At 36.7% G+C, this 17,758-nt stretch overlaps 2 protein-coding genes across 2 annotated transcripts; both read right to left on the bottom strand.

The window, feature by feature from the left end:
* Window positions 1-703: 703 nt before the first annotated feature.
* LOC119986299 (ethylene-responsive transcription factor ERF113-like) lies at window positions 704-2,802 on the bottom strand. Its single transcript, XM_038830877.1, has 2 exons — window positions 2,254-2,802; window positions 704-1,544 (listed from the first exon to the last, which is right to left on the bottom strand). The coding sequence occupies exons 1-2, from the start codon at window positions 2,411-2,413 to the stop codon at window positions 952-954; spliced, it is 753 nt and encodes a 250-aa protein (XP_038686805.1). The 5' UTR covers window positions 2,414-2,802; the 3' UTR covers window positions 704-951.
* Window positions 2,803-4,878: 2,076 nt separating this feature from the next.
* On the bottom strand, window positions 4,879-17,574 carry LOC119985585 (protein BONZAI 1-like). The gene is given in 24 exon segments (XM_038829876.1): window positions 4,879-5,635; window positions 5,738-5,834; window positions 5,982-6,095; window positions 6,274-6,438; window positions 6,513-6,650; window positions 6,741-6,817; window positions 7,508-7,622; window positions 7,707-7,809; window positions 7,892-7,953; window positions 8,358-8,492; window positions 8,573-8,761; window positions 8,970-9,026; window positions 9,555-9,603; window positions 9,702-9,850; window positions 10,506-10,553; window positions 11,671-11,967; window positions 12,083-12,179; window positions 13,093-13,192; window positions 14,104-14,468; window positions 14,735-14,999; window positions 15,113-15,296; window positions 15,399-15,512; window positions 15,657-16,045; window positions 17,425-17,574. Coding segments are annotated over 23 exon segments (3,270 nt in total). The 5' UTR covers window positions 15,903-16,045; window positions 17,425-17,574; the 3' UTR covers window positions 4,879-5,531.
* Between the last annotated feature and the right edge of the window lie 184 nt (window positions 17,575-17,758).

Genomic DNA, 17,758 nt, shown 5'->3' with positions numbered 1-17,758 from the left:
GTCAGCTTCCAATCCAAAAGCAAGTAAGTTTTATACTTTCTGAGTTAATTAAGTTGGTTTTAAAATGTTTTCCATCTATCTGTGCTGGCATGATATACGTACAGAAGCATGCATGCACGGCTCTTTTTCTTTGTTATATATATATATATATATATACACGTGTGTGTGTGTGTGTGTATAGAGAGAGAAGCATGCCATTTCCAGTTACGTTATGAATGCTTCATCGCGACTCCTTTGCATGCCTAAGTACTGCGGAATATAATGAGTTTACATTAATGATTCATTATATCTTGCATACGTGTGGTAAACAATTCTTTTTTAGTATCGTGAACCCACCCAACTGGCTAGTTGTTGATTGGATAGTGCTTGGTAAACTCAACGCCACTTGGATTATCTCGCAATCCCCATGGACAAGTTGAGACATGGGCCGAGATTTAACGCGAGAGATAACGCAGAATAACATTCTCACACGATAGGCTGAGCAAGGGCTCATCTTGCAAGATATGTTGTTTGGTAAACAATTCTCAAGCATAAGATGTACACAAACTTTTCTTTTTCAGGAGTAGAAATCGAACATGTATTTCCTTGCAAATGATAAGGAACACCGCCACCACTAGATTATAAGAACTCCTCAGTAGTACGGCGTACACAGAGCTGATGATTTGCATACATACATACAATTATACAAACACACACACATATATAGTGTTGAATATATGTAAACTTGAACCATTAAACCACAAATATATATCCATGCATAGTAATAAATATCAAACCAAATCCTGATTGGAAAAGAAAGTGTAAACACGATAAAACAAACTTAAAAAACAGTAAATTTAAAAAAGAAAAAACAAAACAAAACTTGTGAAGAACATTGTAGAAAACATTGCCAAAGTTTTAAGGTTTCCTCTCTTTGATCATCAAGCAATTAAACACGGATATGCATGGTTGCTATTCTCTTTTACGAGAATCATATCCTCTTCCACTTTGATCAGAAGAGCCAGGAGTAGTGGAGAAAGAACTTCCAAACCACGCAGGAAATCTTGCAACTTCTGGTTGTTGCTGCTGCTGTTGTGGCGCTGACGATGAAGAAGTATTTGATGGAGTAGGCGAAAGAAACGTATGATGATCGCTGCCATAGTAACTTGGCGCAGAGAAGTTGAAATCAGAACTCCCAGCCTGAGGTAATTGTGCATAGAAATAAGGATTTGGATGTTGAGTCATCATGATTTCTTGTGGTTGTGGAGGAGGAGGAGCCATGGCAGGATTGTAATGAGGCAGTTGGTGTTGTTGATGCGACTCGGGACCGATTGTAAGGAGTCCTAATTGGGTGGTGCTGCCTTGAACTCGCTCTGGGAAGTTGAGTTTAGCTTTGCTGCCTTTGAAGCGTAGAGCGGCTTCATCATAAGCAATGGCTGCAGCCTCGGCATTGTCGAAAGTACCAAGCCATACTCGAGCTGCCTTCTTTGGATCCCTAATTTCTGCTGCCCATTTTCCCCATGGTCTTTGCCTTACCCCTCTATAGTGTCTTCTTCTCTGGTTCCCTGTTAATTAATTCCACAATATATATTCACATGTGATTATAGTTACATATTATCCATAAAATATCTCTGACTGATATATATATGTGTGTGTGTGTGTTTGTGATTTAAGTTTTAGTTTGGTATATCATTTGTTCTAACTAATGTATAGAAACAGATAAAAATAAGCAATGCCAAACTTAACTCGTTGGATTGAGGTTCTACAATTCCCTAGCGTCTACAATTCATATCTATTAGTGAAGAAAAAATAAGACAAATTTATAAAAACAAAAGTTTGGCATCTTCCAAACCGTTGGATTAAATATTGTAGATTCTCCTATTCTAAATGAATTGCGGAGTTTTGGATCCGTATCGGTTTCTACCCTAGGTAGTCTTGAATTCAAAAACTACATAAAACTACGAGGGGATGTGCATCAAATTCTAGTAATTATGCGCGGGGTTTGTTTTTAATGACAATTCTTTTAATTATTATAATTTGTTTCTTTATCATTCAGCCAATAGTTTAACTTATTGGGTTAAATTGTTCCACATCATTTATACATATTATTCTCAGAACGAATAACTACTAATCTTGTATTTTACGATGAATCTGAAAAGGGAAGGAAAACTCTCATAAATCCAAATAAACTTAAAGAACACACATCATCTGTACGAAAACCCTAGTAACAGTCACACAAGATCATAGATAGGATTATAATTGGATTATAAATACCTTGATCTTGATGAAGAACTGGTTGAGACTGGTCATCTCCTTCAGTGTTGCTAGATTGGGACAAGGCCAATGGAGTATTATGAGCATGAAGTTGATCATCATCAGGGTTCCGATGGGTGCTGCCAATAACTTGAGCTAAAGCTGAAACCATTGCTGTCATGTCTTGCTGGGATCGAGCCGAGTAGACCGGAAAGATGTGATCTTCCTCCTTCTCCTGCGATTCATCGGATGGATGGGGCCTCTTCCCATACCTTCGATCCACTTTGTATACCTTATTTTATATATATGTGTGTGTCTGTGTGTATATATATGCTATCTTGCTAAATCATGCATGTATGGAGCAAAAGGAACGATGAAATAAGACAAGATAATAAGGTACTGGATAGCGTTTGCAGAAGATGAAGAGAGCTAGTTAGGGTTTTTTCTTCTTCTTCTTCAAGCTGTAGATAGGGATTCAGTTTATATATATCTGTCTCAATTAAGCTTTGTCACCATAACTTGTGTGAACATGAGTGATGGTCAAATTTTCTATATAATTGCTTTCTTTTTTTTTCCTTTTTGAAAATTGTTGCCTTGCCTTAGGACTTTCTTGCTCTTCTTTTTATTTATTTATTTATTTATTTTGGCTTTAGCTTTTTCTTCCTCTCTTTAGGTAGTTCTAGCTCTTGAAATTTTGTTTGTGTTAGCAAAGAATGAGAGAGAGGGAGAGACAATTTAAACAAGTTAAGAAATTAAAATCTGAAATTTTATTTAATTAGCTATTGCCTTAGATATAAAATGAAATATTACCAAATTTAGTCTTTAAAAATATATCACTACAACAATCATACTTTTTTATGGCAACTATTGTCTCCATTAAAACTTATCAAATGTCGTCACAAAAGTTGAATATTTCAATAGAAAAAAAAATACTTTTTTGTATTGAAATGCACGCTTCTGAAAACCCTATCTTGCCCGCAAATATTCCTAACACTTTAATTATTATCAGTAAAGTGGTGTAAGTAGCTAAAATAGATAACGAAAATGATAGATTGTTGCAAAAATACTATAGCATCAATATCTATAAAAAAAAAAAACTAAAATAGATACTTATAAGATGGTTCTCTACCTCTAAAAATCCACTTTAGAACCTCTAAACAAAAAAATAATATAATATTAAAATATACTCTCTCATCTTTCCAAAAAGTGTGGGCGCTTCATTTTAAGAAATTTTAAGTATTATTTTAAAACTGTAGAGATTTATAATTGAGATATTAATGCTAAATAAAGATCAGAGATGTTGTAAATTAAGAAAAAAAAAATATTTTAATAAGTAAATTAGAGAATCTGTGACAATGTGACATATTGATTTGGTATAAGTTTGTCCACGACTCCAGTAAAGGACAACCCTTTTTTTTTTGTCATTTTTCTAAAATATGTGTTTGGTCCTTTTTCTGAAGGCCGGGCCCGCTAAGGACCAATGACCTGGGAATGAATTGTCGTCATTCAAAGATCGGTTGTCCAAAAAAGCCCATTGGACCATTGTTTCCCCCAGGCGTTTAGACTTTCAGAAATTTTATCTACACACCGTTAAAATGTTATCTTTACACTATTTTTAATTTTTTTTTATAGTTTATATAAATAAGCTGTCGTAGAATGACATATTAGCTCTTAAATTAAAATTTTAAAATAAATAATTTTTGTTAAGATTACACAGAATCATTGTGCAATTGCAGGAGCGTCTCTTCCTCAATTTCTTTTCCGCAATCGGTATTTGAATAACAATAGAGCTCAATAAAACAGAGGTCTACGTAGGTGGCTAAAGAGTTCGATAATTGGTTTTAAGCAGTGTTTTAAATGCCTGATTTTGAATCGTATCGATTCCCGATGAGAGAAACAAAACAGGTAAGGCGAGTCACTGACGGGGCTCAAATCAAAGTCATTTAAAAGATATAAGAAAATCAATCGGAGAGGTAACATTCTGTAGTTTTTACTTGTGCATATTGAAGTATTTGATGCATGAAAAAATAACATAAACATGACGTACACATGAATTACATAGCTTTATTTGCTGGGTAATCCAACCAGAGACATCATCAGATTCCAGGTTAACATTTAACACAATCCACATACACTACTTCACATTTCTTGGGCCACTTTTCAACCAACCCTGCACAAGAATAAAACACAACTGCATCCGTTAGTGTAAGGCATATCATAATTCAGAAAGAGCCAAAGAAGGTTACTGATAGTGTCATAGCCTATGAGCCAGGGAGGCCGCAGTGAGGGAGAGGGAGATCGTCGGTGTAGGGAAGGCTGCGGCAGAGAGGGAGGCCGTGTCAGGCATGAGGGAGAATGGGTAAATTGGTATTTTCACTATAATTTTATGGGTAGACTTATAATTTTTTTGTATAATCATATCATGTTAAAAAAATGATATAAAGATAGTGTTTTTATGATGTGTAAATAAAATTTACCTTAGACAACAAAGGCCCAATGACCCTTTTGGGCTTTTACAATCGTGGCCTCGATGAGGCCAACGGAGAGAGTTTTTTATCACAACAATTCAACCTACTTCGACCTCCCCGTGGGAGAGACGAAGAGAACTTTGCATCGCTTTTGTTTTGTTGTTTGTGAACATTCAGGTTAACCAGCTTTGCCACAACTGGGGAAATTAAAGATAATCTCATAAAAAAATCAAAATGAAAATAAAGAGTTTCTAGAAATGGAAGGCCCATCCTCAGTTTTTTTTCCCGCAGTCCAAGAAAGAGGAAAGTGGCATACAACACATGTCTGCAAATCTACAAATTACATTTAAAAAAAACCTGGTGAGCAGGGAAGGCCCGGAAATCTCGTCTCAACCTGATTTCAATGGGCCCAAACTCCTCCGTAATGAGAGAGCATATGACGAAAACATGAACGGATATATGCCTAAGCTCACATTTCTCTTTAGTTGTAACTTCGCAAACTTGGCAGTTTAGGTGTTTACCTCCATTGATCCTTCTGGTTGGTAACACCGATTAGTCCCCCGATCAGATCCTCTGCATAATTGGTTCCACTGGGTCGGGCATTAATGGATTCTTGAGGAGTTAGTACAAAGCTGAGTAAAAGATAGCAAAACGCCATTCTAGCTGTGATTCTCAGGAAAAAAAGGATCATGCAGCTAATTCTACCTTTCCGCTGAGGCCTCGTTGATAACCTAACCACCATGAAGCATTTTTTCAACATGACCCCCCCATGAAGGTAAAATTAAATGGCATGAAACCAGCAACTGAGATTTCGGTTACATATGAACACTTCTACACAGTGTCATGTTTTGGCTGAATATTTCTGGTTCGCATGTAGGTTAAAAATTGACTTGGTAGTTCTGCTAAAAGTGATTGAACAACTGAAATTTCTCCACCTGCAAATATTAGAGAAGTCAGCACCCAATAATAATCAACTGGATAGTATTGCTCGAAAACTTAGTTGAGAAATTATTTTCCATATATGATAGATTTCGTACTTTGTACATCTCGGAGTGGTACAAACTGTACCATATCACGCGAAGCAACTCTCCCGCTTGAACTCTCAAGTCTGTCTCCCTTGTCTGCATCTAAAACCTGTGCAAAATTTAAGGAAAAAATGGATCAGTAGATGAAGCAACACAGTTGAAATTAAGCTTTCAGTACCAGGGATTATATATTGAAAAGAGTAAAAAAAAAAAGTTGACTATTTTATCATGAAAGGCATGGAAGTGAAAGGGATACCTCCATTTCTTTGAAATCAGCTCCTCCAACTCCTACAATGAGGATTGACAGCGGTAGGTCTGATGCTTTAACTAATGCATCTTTGGTTTCTTGAAGATCTGTTACCACTCCGTCCTAACATACAGTCTCAATAGATTTCAGAACCACCAGAAAGATATCAAACTTTTACATTACTGAAACGAAGTACCTCATATATCTGAGAATGGTTATGAAAGAAACATTCTTAAAAACAGTACAGCAAATGCTGACTAACTAAATGACAGGCATGTAAATCACTAGCACATTTTTTTACCGTGATTATTAGCAAAGCAAAGTATTTTCGCCCTCCATTTGCAAGAGACTGGCTGGCAATTAGAGCTGCATTGGTAATCACATGTCCAAACAGCGTTGGTCCCGCAAGAGAAACATTAAAGAGGGCACTATTATATGCCATCATAATTCCTTGAATTCCTTCAACCTGAAGAATATCATATGCTCAGCATGTTGGTACTGTATGAGTATAAGCAGATTAATTAGTTGTGACCATCTCACCTCACAATAATTACTACTTCCATTCAAGTTAAAGCAATGAGAAACTGGACCATCAATTGGACGTGCTCCAAAACCCCAAGCAGGAAAGCGCTTGTCTGAATCATAAAATTGCAAAACCTCTCCAACTTCTATTATTGCCTGGAAAAAAAAAAAGAGAAGCTGCAAGGTTAAAAGGGTCTACTAACATGAGAACATTTTACAGATAATGCTGAAAGGCATATTTCTCACTTGCTGGTATGCATTTGGCCGTCCGGAGGGATCAATATAATGCAAGGAATCTGGGAGACGGGGATTTCCATTTGAAGCTGAAAGAAAGAAAATGAATGAAAACACATTCAATCACCCATACAAATCATTAAACATGGAGTTTATGTTTTTTTCCCCCTAAATGAAACATATATGGAAGTTTAAAAATTAATGGGGTCGTTAATAAGAAACAGCATATTGACAACAAAAATATTAATGAGGAAAGAATCTTGAACGCTCTCTCTTTGAAACAAGGTTATGCCTCCTACAAAATTAAATTTAACTTCCAAAGTTTTTACAACTCCATGTCAGATTATAACTCGCATTTTCCATATATTTTTTCAATCAAGGAAAAATATTTTCCTTGAGTTTCAAAGTTTAGAACCAGCATTCTGAGAAATGGCCTGGATTAAGAAGTAACATGCATCAGGAGTATCAACGAAAAATAATTTTAAAAAAACTACCAAATATAAAAGAAGACAAAAAAAATATTGCCAGAGGAAGATCTTTGATGGATACTACGAGAAAGATGTAAATATATGGTTTTTTTTGAAGTTTACAGATGTAAATAATTGGCATAACCGACATGAAGATCGTGAATTGAAGGGACAAAACACCAGGAGAATCACTGCGTGATATACATGACAACCTTACATGTCACATTTAAAACTACTAATTTGCAGTTCCCTCCAGAAGTTATAAAGGAGATATTCAGCTACTGCAACACATGTTGCATTCAATGTCAGTACCTGTGAAATCGACAGCCACCATAAAGTTCAGTTCAAATCCTCCTGCCAAGTAATCCAAGAAAGTGTGCTGTATGTTCTCAGAAAACTTGTCAACGAATAACTGGCTCTTCAATACCTGCATTGAGATAAATATTTGTAATTTCAAGGCAAAAGAAAGGAAATATCAGATAGAACACAATCTTATTTGTGAAAAATGTACCTTGTTGTGGTCATTGTGCCCGGTGGATGGTGATACAAATAAATTTTCTCCTTGCCCACTAGAATGAAGCTTTTCCAACTCTCTTAGTGATTTCTGAACTTTTCTGATAACAATATAAAAGCATTATCTCTATTCTAGCCTACAATGAAAAGAAATAGAAACAGGGAAAGAAAATCACTATTTACCCCAATAAATCATGCCTGGCATTGCTATTGAAGTTGAAGCACTCTATAACTAACGGACTGTCCTGCAAATCAAGTTTGAAAAAAAAAAAAAAGATTGTGAAAGCTTGCTATAATGAGGTGACGAAACTATGCCCCCAACCCATGTATAACCAAATATATCTATGCTAAATGATTGCAGACAGAAGCATTGGACACCATATATTTCCGTAATAAGATCCCCTTTTAAATTCAATCTAAACAATTAGAGCCCTTTGGTTTAGATACAAAATGAGCTTGCTCTTAGAAAGAAAAAAAATACAAGAACAATGGAAAGGGAAACTTGCATAATCAAGAAGATCACATTTTCTACTAATTGTATTTCAATTTTGGCAAAGCCATGTAAACTAACTAACAAAAGAGTACGATTTCTCCATGCCTGGTTTCTCAAAGCCAGCGAAAATCATACAAAATAGAGGAATTTTTTTACCTTGCTCCCAACTTGTTGAATATTCAGAAACACAGGTTTCCATGTTGGCTTAAGATCATTCTTTATGACTTCTGTCTTACAAACAGGAATAGGGACCCCACCCTCCATGATTTTTGATATTACCAAGAAGGGGTCCTGCAACGGAGCCAAAAATCACTTTAGAAATTGCACAAGAGCCTGACACAAGAAAGAGATGTAATCCAAGCAATCCATACACTTTTTGAGAACAGATCCTTGTTTTCCAACTCTGTACACCTAAATATAATCTCTGTAGTTGTCTTAGAGCTAATGCATTCATCAGCATGCACAGTAAGCTTTCCAGAGCATCGGGAATGGCTTGATATAGAGGCTTCTTCTCTACGTACAAGATCTAATGTTAATGACCCATTCGGTTTTGTCACAACCTGCTCAGATGGGGGAAATAGTGTTGATAAGTAGCTTATGCAATTTGCTAATATTGTGGATAATGTGTACACAAGAAATTTGAAATCAGAAATCTTAACACTAATAAGTGCATCCCGCATTTTGTACATTGAAGAAATCAGGCTTTCATCATGGTATGTTGAAGAAGATTGAACTTCTTACTGCTGTGAAGTGGTGTTGAAATCCTACCTCAGACAATGTACAGGTTGCCTCACCAAGGAATTCCTGCTCATCCAGCTTAAGCATCTGCATAAGTTAAATAAAGTGATTCTTCTATTTAAGCCTTCTATACCCTTGAGTGAGAGTAACATACAGAAAAAATCTTCCACTATTGCCTCCAAAGTTTTATTACTTCGTGGGAATCATATTAACACAAAACCGAAAAATTCCAGGTGAGAGACAACAAGGAAAAATAACCCCTCAAAGTTTGTCAGCACAAATAAAAAATGGTATAGTAATTCTTCCTTTTGTATTTGAGGTTTTAAAGGCAGCTATAGGCTCAAAAGTTGATATTAAGTACATATTTAAATCTTTAATCAGTTCTCAGATTCACACATTCACTTGATGCAAGTGTCAAGTTAGCACACTAGACAAAAACTTATAAATCTTGTTAATCAGAAGTTTTGAACATTGAGCATAAAATGAAAATTTGTTGGTAGATACCCAAATAGTTTAATTATTGAAAACTACAAAGTAATAAAGTTGCAACTACAATGGCAACCTCCTCAACAATGACAATGACAGAGTAAAGAACAGGCAAGAATAAGCATATACCTTCAGGTCTACATTGTGAAACTGGGTGTCAATGTCATACAGACGAAACCTGTGGTTCATTGCAATTTGACACATGATATTGAGATGGAGCCAATAAATGCATGTATGATGAATATAAGAAGAAAAAGAAAAGGTTCAAGGACTTACAACAGAGTTTGGACAATTTCAAACTGAAACATGATGATATACTTTGTAATCCACTTGGGGTTCAATGAATTAAGAACTACTTCAGTGCGGCATACTTCTCTAAGTGCTCCATCTTTTCCTTTCGTATAAACAACCACCATGGGATCACTCTAAAGGAATGGGAACATAATAAAAAGAGAAGAAAATTACATAATAAAATCATAAGTAGATGAAGTAATTCAAGTATCCCTGCATGTCATCCCTGTTTTCTTGATGCGTCCCCTAGTATCCCACACTAATTCTCCTCTCTTTTTTTCATATTATTTTGACTTTTTCATGCTTATAAGCGCAAGCATGTGATGGGTACCAAATCCAATAAGGTTACAACATGAAATACTTGAAGGACTATGAGGTATCAAAAACTTAAGCCCAAATCAACAAGTAGCCTAGACAGACATCTTTTCTTTAAGAATCCAAAGTCCAAAATCCCTTAATATACAAGGTAAACACAAAGCACAACCTCCTACTATGTCCAACATATAGAGGAACATTTTAATGAATCCTCGAAAAGAAAACATGAAAATAAAAAGACTCCATGAAGATCCCCATATTAAGTGTATGAAATGCAATTCACTAGATGTTTCTATATCTAGGGAATAGAGTCAAAAGTACACAAAATTTCTCTCAAACCTAACAATATAATGTCAAAATCCATTATCTATCAGGAAAGTAAAGACAAAGTGACAAACACATACACAAAAAAAAAAAAAACACACACACACAATTATTGCGCATCTATAAACATTGGAAAGTAAAGCAACAAACCTTTGAAAAGACATCCAAATCACGCAAGTTTGTAGCAGAAAATGACAACTGCAAGTTTATATTTAAAAAAAAGGTCAAAATGAAGGATGCGAAAAGCATACTAAAAAGACAATTTTAATTAAAATGTCGAGACAAGAAAATAAGTTATTTGGTTGGCAAAAAAGTGTATGGTATGATATCGATAACCACTTTCAAGTGATAACAAACTATGCTTAATTCAACAGATAATTAGCTTTGAATTTATAATATAAATTTTGTGGAGGATTCAACCGATGTACAAGCATAGCTGTCAATTAAGATAAATTTGAATTTAGATTACTCTTTGAGTATGTAATAAAGTAGTAAGTGCCTTAATTGGCCAGAAATCCTAGAAATTCGAAAGCACTGGCTTCCATTTCAAGAGAGAGAATCTTTTCAATGATGTGAAAATCTTTTCCAATTTCAGATTCAAACACCAAGAAATGAGTTATGTTGAGGGACAAAAACCCATGTTTTGTTTTGTAACATCATTTTCAACCCTCACAAACCACGCATGGACTCTTCAGATCATTAGCTTTGTGCATATAATCTGAATTTCACAGAGGACTTAGCTGACACATGAGCATAACTTTTAGTTAAGACGCCATCCTCGTGATAACCTACCATTCCAATATACCATAAAAGACAAGGTTTCTTAATTTGGCAGTTAAAATCACAGAAATTTCAAGACACTAGCACTAAATTTTAGACATGAAAGTCACAATTAACAAAATTGTGGAATAAAAATCCTCTCACTGCAAAATATATCGATCTAAACACTACATTTTGGCAGAAGTGAACAATCCACGAATCAACAACCTAGGTTGTCAAAACCAGGTATTACTATTACATCCAAATCCTAATCCACTTAGGAGGAAAACAATCAATGTGTAAATAATTTAGAACGCACAAGAAGAGAATTCAGCAGCTTAAAAACATAGCAAAAATAAAAATAATTATGGTTCCTAAAATATATATTTAATTTAAAATGACAGTTGAACAACCTTCGAGATCCAATTCAACCACTACCGCAAAACGGTAGAGAGAGAGATAGAGTTTAATCACTCTTATTAAACAATTAAACGCTTACAAGCAAGTTCAAAAATCCAGCGCACGACCTAGAGAGATAGAGTTGAGAGGTCAAAACCTCGATCTCAGAGAAGAGACCATGGTAGCCGCGAGAGTTGAGGAAACAGCTGACAGCGTCGTTTGGAGAAGCAGCGGATGGAACCGCGGCAGCGGTGCCGCCCACGGCCGACCTCCCGCCAGCCTCGTCTGAGCAGCAAATCCCCATCCGAGCGCCAAAAGCAGTGGCTGCGGAGCAAGCAGACCTGATGAAGAAGTTCTCAGTCGCTTTTAGTATGGCCCGCTCGGTCTTTGTTATCCGTTTCGAGAAATCAACACCGCGTTTATTTAGAAAGCGCGTCGGAGTTTTAGTGACGAAAGAAAATTTTTAAAAAAAAGGAGGAAAAAACCGGAAGAAAGAAAGTAGACATGATTTTCTACGGCTGTCATTGTTGCTATGATTGTGCAGCGGACATCCTGGTTTGCCAGCTCACGGAGTTCGTGGGCCCTTCTTGATTGTGAAGTCCGATGAAGTTACCCTTTAGCCCCCGAGCTCGGTTGGAGAATGGTTTGACTGGATGACTGACTGAACTAAAAATGTCTTGTAACGTGCATTGCATTTTAATAAATTAGGACTGTGTGGTCTTGATGCGGTCAAGTCAAAGGGTCCATTTGCATGAGCCCCGTATGTTGGTGGGCCTTGGCATGTGCGATTTAGAAAATATTTTATTGCCTCTGTCCAGATATTAAGAGTGGTCGCGATTTTTTTTTTAATTTTTTTTTCAGAAGTATTACACATCCACAAAATAAACATTCATAAACTTACATAAATTTATTGATGGAAAAATTATGGACATATATCATTTTGGTTTTTTTTTACACAAATTTAACCTATCAAATGATTAATTTTTCAGTTTTTTTCGATTTTTGATCGATTCAATTTTTAGTGGAAAAATGTGTAAACTTTTTAAGGAAAAAACCGACCAATCAGTTTCGATTTTGACGGTTTGGTGGGTTTCATTATCTTCTAGTTTTTGTTTACTACAATAATATAGGGTTAAGAGCAGAAGCAACTGAAGTTTTAATCACATACATTCAGTTTATTTACCAGTATGAGCTCCACACATTTTTTTATATTTGATAAACAGATTCAACGTCTGTGATTAAAACTACATTGAAAAAACGTAATCACTTCTACTGCAGGGACCCACATCTGCTTTATATACGAAGCGGTGGTTTACCTACCCCTGTCTTCATGGTGTTCCTATCACGTTTTTAACAGGAATTGCCAGACTAAAATGGACAATCATCACATGATTAGGCAGAGTTGCTTAATTTGCAATCTAATTCGTGGGTGGAACACAATTGAGAGCATGTGTTCAAGTAGCCATGCATGAATCGATCAAAGACTTTGGGGGTCCATGCCAAGCAATGATGAAGATATAAAGGCATCAAATATCTGTACATTCGACTTTTATATATGAGAAAAAATGATAGGACGCACCGGACACGGCAAAGTAAAAGCAAAAGAGCAGACCAGACATGTCTGCTGACAATTAAGCATAAAATAGGTCTCAATTGGCTGCTTGCCTGTGACCGACCACCTAAAAAGCGCAGCATTATGACTAGATAGACAGACACCATCACCAGCTATGTGTGTACCGTCCAATACTGATTGTTTAATTGTAATGCTTCTTGGTTAACCCGAGCAATGTGATATCAGACTGGTAAAAGGCTACATACAAAGATGTCTAAAAAAGAAACTTTCTTTTTTTGTAAAAAAATTACTTTCGAAGACAGTTGCGGATGCCAATAAGAATTCCGCTGTCCTATCAACTGGTCTGGTCTAGCTTTTTCACAGGATTCGCTGATTCGGGGGAGATTCGGTGCTGACTCAATCGGTGTAAGATTTTGTCGTCCAGAAAAAAATTTACAAAATTCTGAAAAAATTGTTTGAAAAAAAAATACCGTTTTATCACACCAAATACTAAACATTCATGATTTTATTTTGAAAATTTTGTTGTTGTACTGATTACGCCAGTGTGACCCCCCCAATCACTTCAAAGATAAAGGCGATTTGATGGGCCATCTACTACAAGAAGCACACAAGTCAAGCGGTCAACCACTTATTCAGCCTTGACTTGGGGCTCGACTTCTTATGGAATGGCGCATTGACGCAAACTCTTTTTGTAACTTCCATCCAACAAGGGAGAAACCAAGAGAAATGTAGACAAAGCATAGTAAAGTCACATCACTAAGAAAGTTCCAAGTTATGCTCAAAGATCCTCACTAAATGTTAGATGGTGCAGCCACATTCTGGTAGAAAAACAAAGTAAAACCCCCAAGATGTATTTTCCCCCTCCTTACGATAATATTTCGCCTTTAAAAGATAATTGGAAAAAAAAATTGATTCAAAAACTACTAGCACCGATTTCTTAAGGAGAGCTTATGCCAACACTAGGGCTCATTTAGCACGCCAATCAGAGATTCAGTCATTGATATGTTGAAGGGTAACCTTGGTAAGGATAAATGGGCGGAATATGAATATTTCCCCCAACCAGCCCATGAGTTTCAGGTGTCGAGGAATGTGTTTGAACAGGCTGAGAAGTGTGTGGAGCAGCAGGCATTTGCTGGTGACTCCAGTATCCAATAGCATTTTCTTGCTGAGGAACAATATTTGTCTCCCCTTGTGATGGAAACTGATAGCTACCATTACTGAAGCCAAGGTTCTGATTGTAAGGAGCGGCCAGTGTGTGTGCTTCTGGTATTGAGGAATATGTTTGTACAGGCTGTGAAGTGTGTGGGGCTGCAGGCGGGCGCTGGTGATCCCAGTATCCAACAGCATCTTCTTGCTCAGGAATATTTGTCTCAGCCCCATACCTGTAATGACAACAACAAGATGGTCTTCCCTCTAATAAAAAAACTCAATAAGAAACTTATAAAGAAAAAGAAAATAAGAGACAAAAATTTAGATGTATACAGGAGATAATATCCAGAAAATTAGCAGCCAGTTTGGGGTTCAAAAGTATTCCTTGAAGCCAACAGTAACTAGGGTATAAAAGATAAGACACCAAGCTTCATTCTCCAAAAATGAAATGAGAACAGAAAAGTTTCATCAGGTGTAAGGGGCAAAGTTCCTGCGATACAGGTCAGGCAGATATTGAACGAGTTCTCCAAGCGAGTGTGGATTTTGCAGTTCCATTGTATAATTTGGGTTACTTGGAGGTTGTAGAGCTTGTGCATGGGTAGCTGATTCAGTCTGGCTTGTGTTAACCATTAATCCATATGAAGAGTAACGAGAGGGAATGACCATCTGTTCCACATGTCGAGGCACTGATACCGAATGGTTATACTCATGATAAATCCCAGGCTCAGCCATATCTCGACCCTCGGAGCTGGGAGGAATTGTGGCTCATATGATGGACAGACGTAGCTCAGGTTCACTGTGGGTCTGGGTCCGTAATAATCATGATGTTGGGGTAATATCGTCTGTGGAATCTATTGAGGCTCTAAAACTGCCAAACCATGCTGACTTGCATGCATCCCAGCCACCTCCACGGGTATCCTTGCTTGTGGCTGAAACTGACATTCTCTGGTTTGATTGGCAGGAGTGAACAATGGAGGTGTGGCCATATCGGGCAACATAGGATGCAAAGGTAATGGCACTGACACTGTAAAGGGATGAAACAGAGACAATAGATCCCTCACCTGCCATAAATGTGATTAAATTAGAATAAAATGGACAGACTACTATCTCACAAATAACAACAAGATTCGACAGAGCTTAGCAAAATTGGTAAGGCGTCTTACTTGCTGGGCATTGAGTTCTTATTTAAATTTTCCCTTCTCATAATTCTCTTGGATAGCAAGTTTAAACTTACTTTCTGGCAGAGGCAAACAATCCTTAAATATATTGAATCTCACCTGAAGAATGTTGCATAATCGGTCATTAAGTATGGACCATCCTTAACTAAGCAATAAACACAGTTCAGGTTGCATCGCTACCTGTTATTTATACCAATGACCCTATACAGGTTTTGAATATGAGCTGAAACAACATAAAGTTACCTGTGCTGGAAATTTTCCGCCAAAAGCAGCATATTCCAAGTTCAACTTTCCATCAGAAGTTGCTTCATATATACCATATAGAAGCTTCATGTCAAAATCAAACAAAAAAAGTTTCATGCCACACTTGATTTTCTCTACAACTTGCTTTCTTAAAGCAGGAAGCCCAAAAACACGGTACTGGTAGCACTGTGGTTTTGTTTTTCCATTACACATAAATATAAAGCCAGAAAGTTCCATGCTGTCCATTCTGCAATGCCCGTGTGGCAACTACATTGCCATACGGAGAATAAAATAGTACTATGACCTCTAAATTCTCTTCGTCCACCTCTCTGTTGGTATCCAGGTGACCTGTGGCCCAACTCTTTCTTCTCAGATTTCTTGCCTCCTGCCTGCACCAAGGATATGGTTTTCAGTTTGAAGAAGGGAGGGCACCGTTTAGAAAACCTCCAGAGCTATAAATTTCACACAAACAAAGAAGAAGGGATGAAAACACCGCAAAGGCGCAAACAACTGAAAAACGCATAAAATACAGAGGATTATATATATCAAACGAAGATGGTACACAAGGGAAAAGCACAATAATCAGTTTGAAGTTGTATCCTTGCCAAAATACATAGGTCAAAAGTTAGATTCACCAAAGAAAAATCTGTCACTAGCAGAATCTAGCAACTCCTTAATGACAGCAGCATTAACGAATCTTTAAGGCAGGAGACATATATTCCTCGATAATAATAAATTTGTTCAAGTATTTCACAATCTTTTGTGATGACTCTAGGGACATCAAGAGATGTGCTTTTGAAGCGACCCAGTTTCGGTAGGGTTTAGAGTAACCCAAAGGGTTCTTTAACTGAGAACAGATAGGTCGTGACACATAAACATCTATTTTCAAACTCTTTTTCAGAATACTTATTCTGTTTTCACGATTCTCTCCCCCTCATCTTTTATCCTCACATGTAGCTCTCCTCACACATCTAAACCTTCAGTCTTTCCCTCAAATCTTCGATCGTAATCTTAAATTTATCAAATTTTCTTGATGTTTGATCACCACATGATAGATTATAAACATCTTAAAAAGAACTTTGTTAGTTGTTCCCACCAACCAGCTTCTACATTATATTATTATTCTTGCAAAATGAGATATAATAAGGATCATGTCAATTTAATACCAAGGCAAAAACTGCAACTAGACAAGAATAGTAGACATGAGACAACCACCATTCCCATTTCAAGTTCTCCCACTCCAATTTTTAATTTTATTCCTAGTTCAGGAAAATATCCTCAAAAGACTACCCTATATTTCACTCCTATTCCTGTCACTAAAACATTTTGTGAGTCAGCAAACGCATTTTTCATACTTCTTACTGCTCAAAACTGTTAGACAATGTATTACCAAATAAGCGTATCCAAACAGAGAGTAGATTTTTCAATGACAGAGTTCCAATAGTTTCCCAACAGATTCTCAATAACCTCATCAACTAATGCCGCTACTGGTCATTATCACCTCAATATTAAATCCGGCTTCTACCTAAACTCGTCAAGCTACTAATGAATTGAATTTGAAAACCTAATTCTTACAACGAGGCAAGCAAAATCAAGAAGTAAACAAAAGCAAACCCTAACTCTAAATCACTGGCGCGTAAATATACAATTTAATAAGCAAATGAACGAATATTGCCAACAAATCCTCACCTCTCGCAACTAATAGGAAAAACAAAAGGTTTCAGCACAGAAAGGAGAACAAGTGAAAATAATAAAATGAGAGACGTACTGAGAACTGAGCAGAGCATAGCACGACTCCGCCAGAAAGAAACACGACGCAATCCGTCACTACTCACGAGCAATGCGATTCTTGATTTCCAGTTCTCCAAGCATAAATATGAGTTTTTTTACTTTTTTTTGAAAGAAGTTAATTTAATGGAGTTTCTCCTTATGGGCTTCACCTAAATGGGTATCTCCCTGCGTACATTAGAGGCCCATAATGATACACCAAATAAGCCCACATAAAATTAGCCTTACGGGCTTGGCCCTCCTTTGTAAGACTTTCTGTTGCCCATAAAAGCTTACAGCATATTAATGTGGGGAAATTTTATCTCCACACCACA

This window comes from Tripterygium wilfordii, chromosome 19 (assembly GCF_013401445.1).
Source record: "Tripterygium wilfordii isolate XIE 37 chromosome 19, ASM1340144v1, whole genome shotgun sequence".
NCBI classification, from domain to species: Eukaryota; Viridiplantae; Streptophyta; class Magnoliopsida; order Celastrales; family Celastraceae; genus Tripterygium; species Tripterygium wilfordii.
The sequence above is the reverse complement of the archived record's forward strand: the minus strand, read 5'-3'. Positions and strand labels throughout refer to the sequence as shown.

Coding starts and splice junctions, on each gene's coding strand:
- LOC119986299 (XM_038830877.1), bottom strand. CDS start 2,413: ATGACAGCAATGGTTTCAGCTTTAGCTCAAGTTATTGGCAGCACCCAT. Junction 1,545..2,253: donor AGTTCTTCATCAAGATCAAG/GTATTTATAATC, acceptor ATTAATTAACAG/GGAACCAGAGAAGAAGACAC.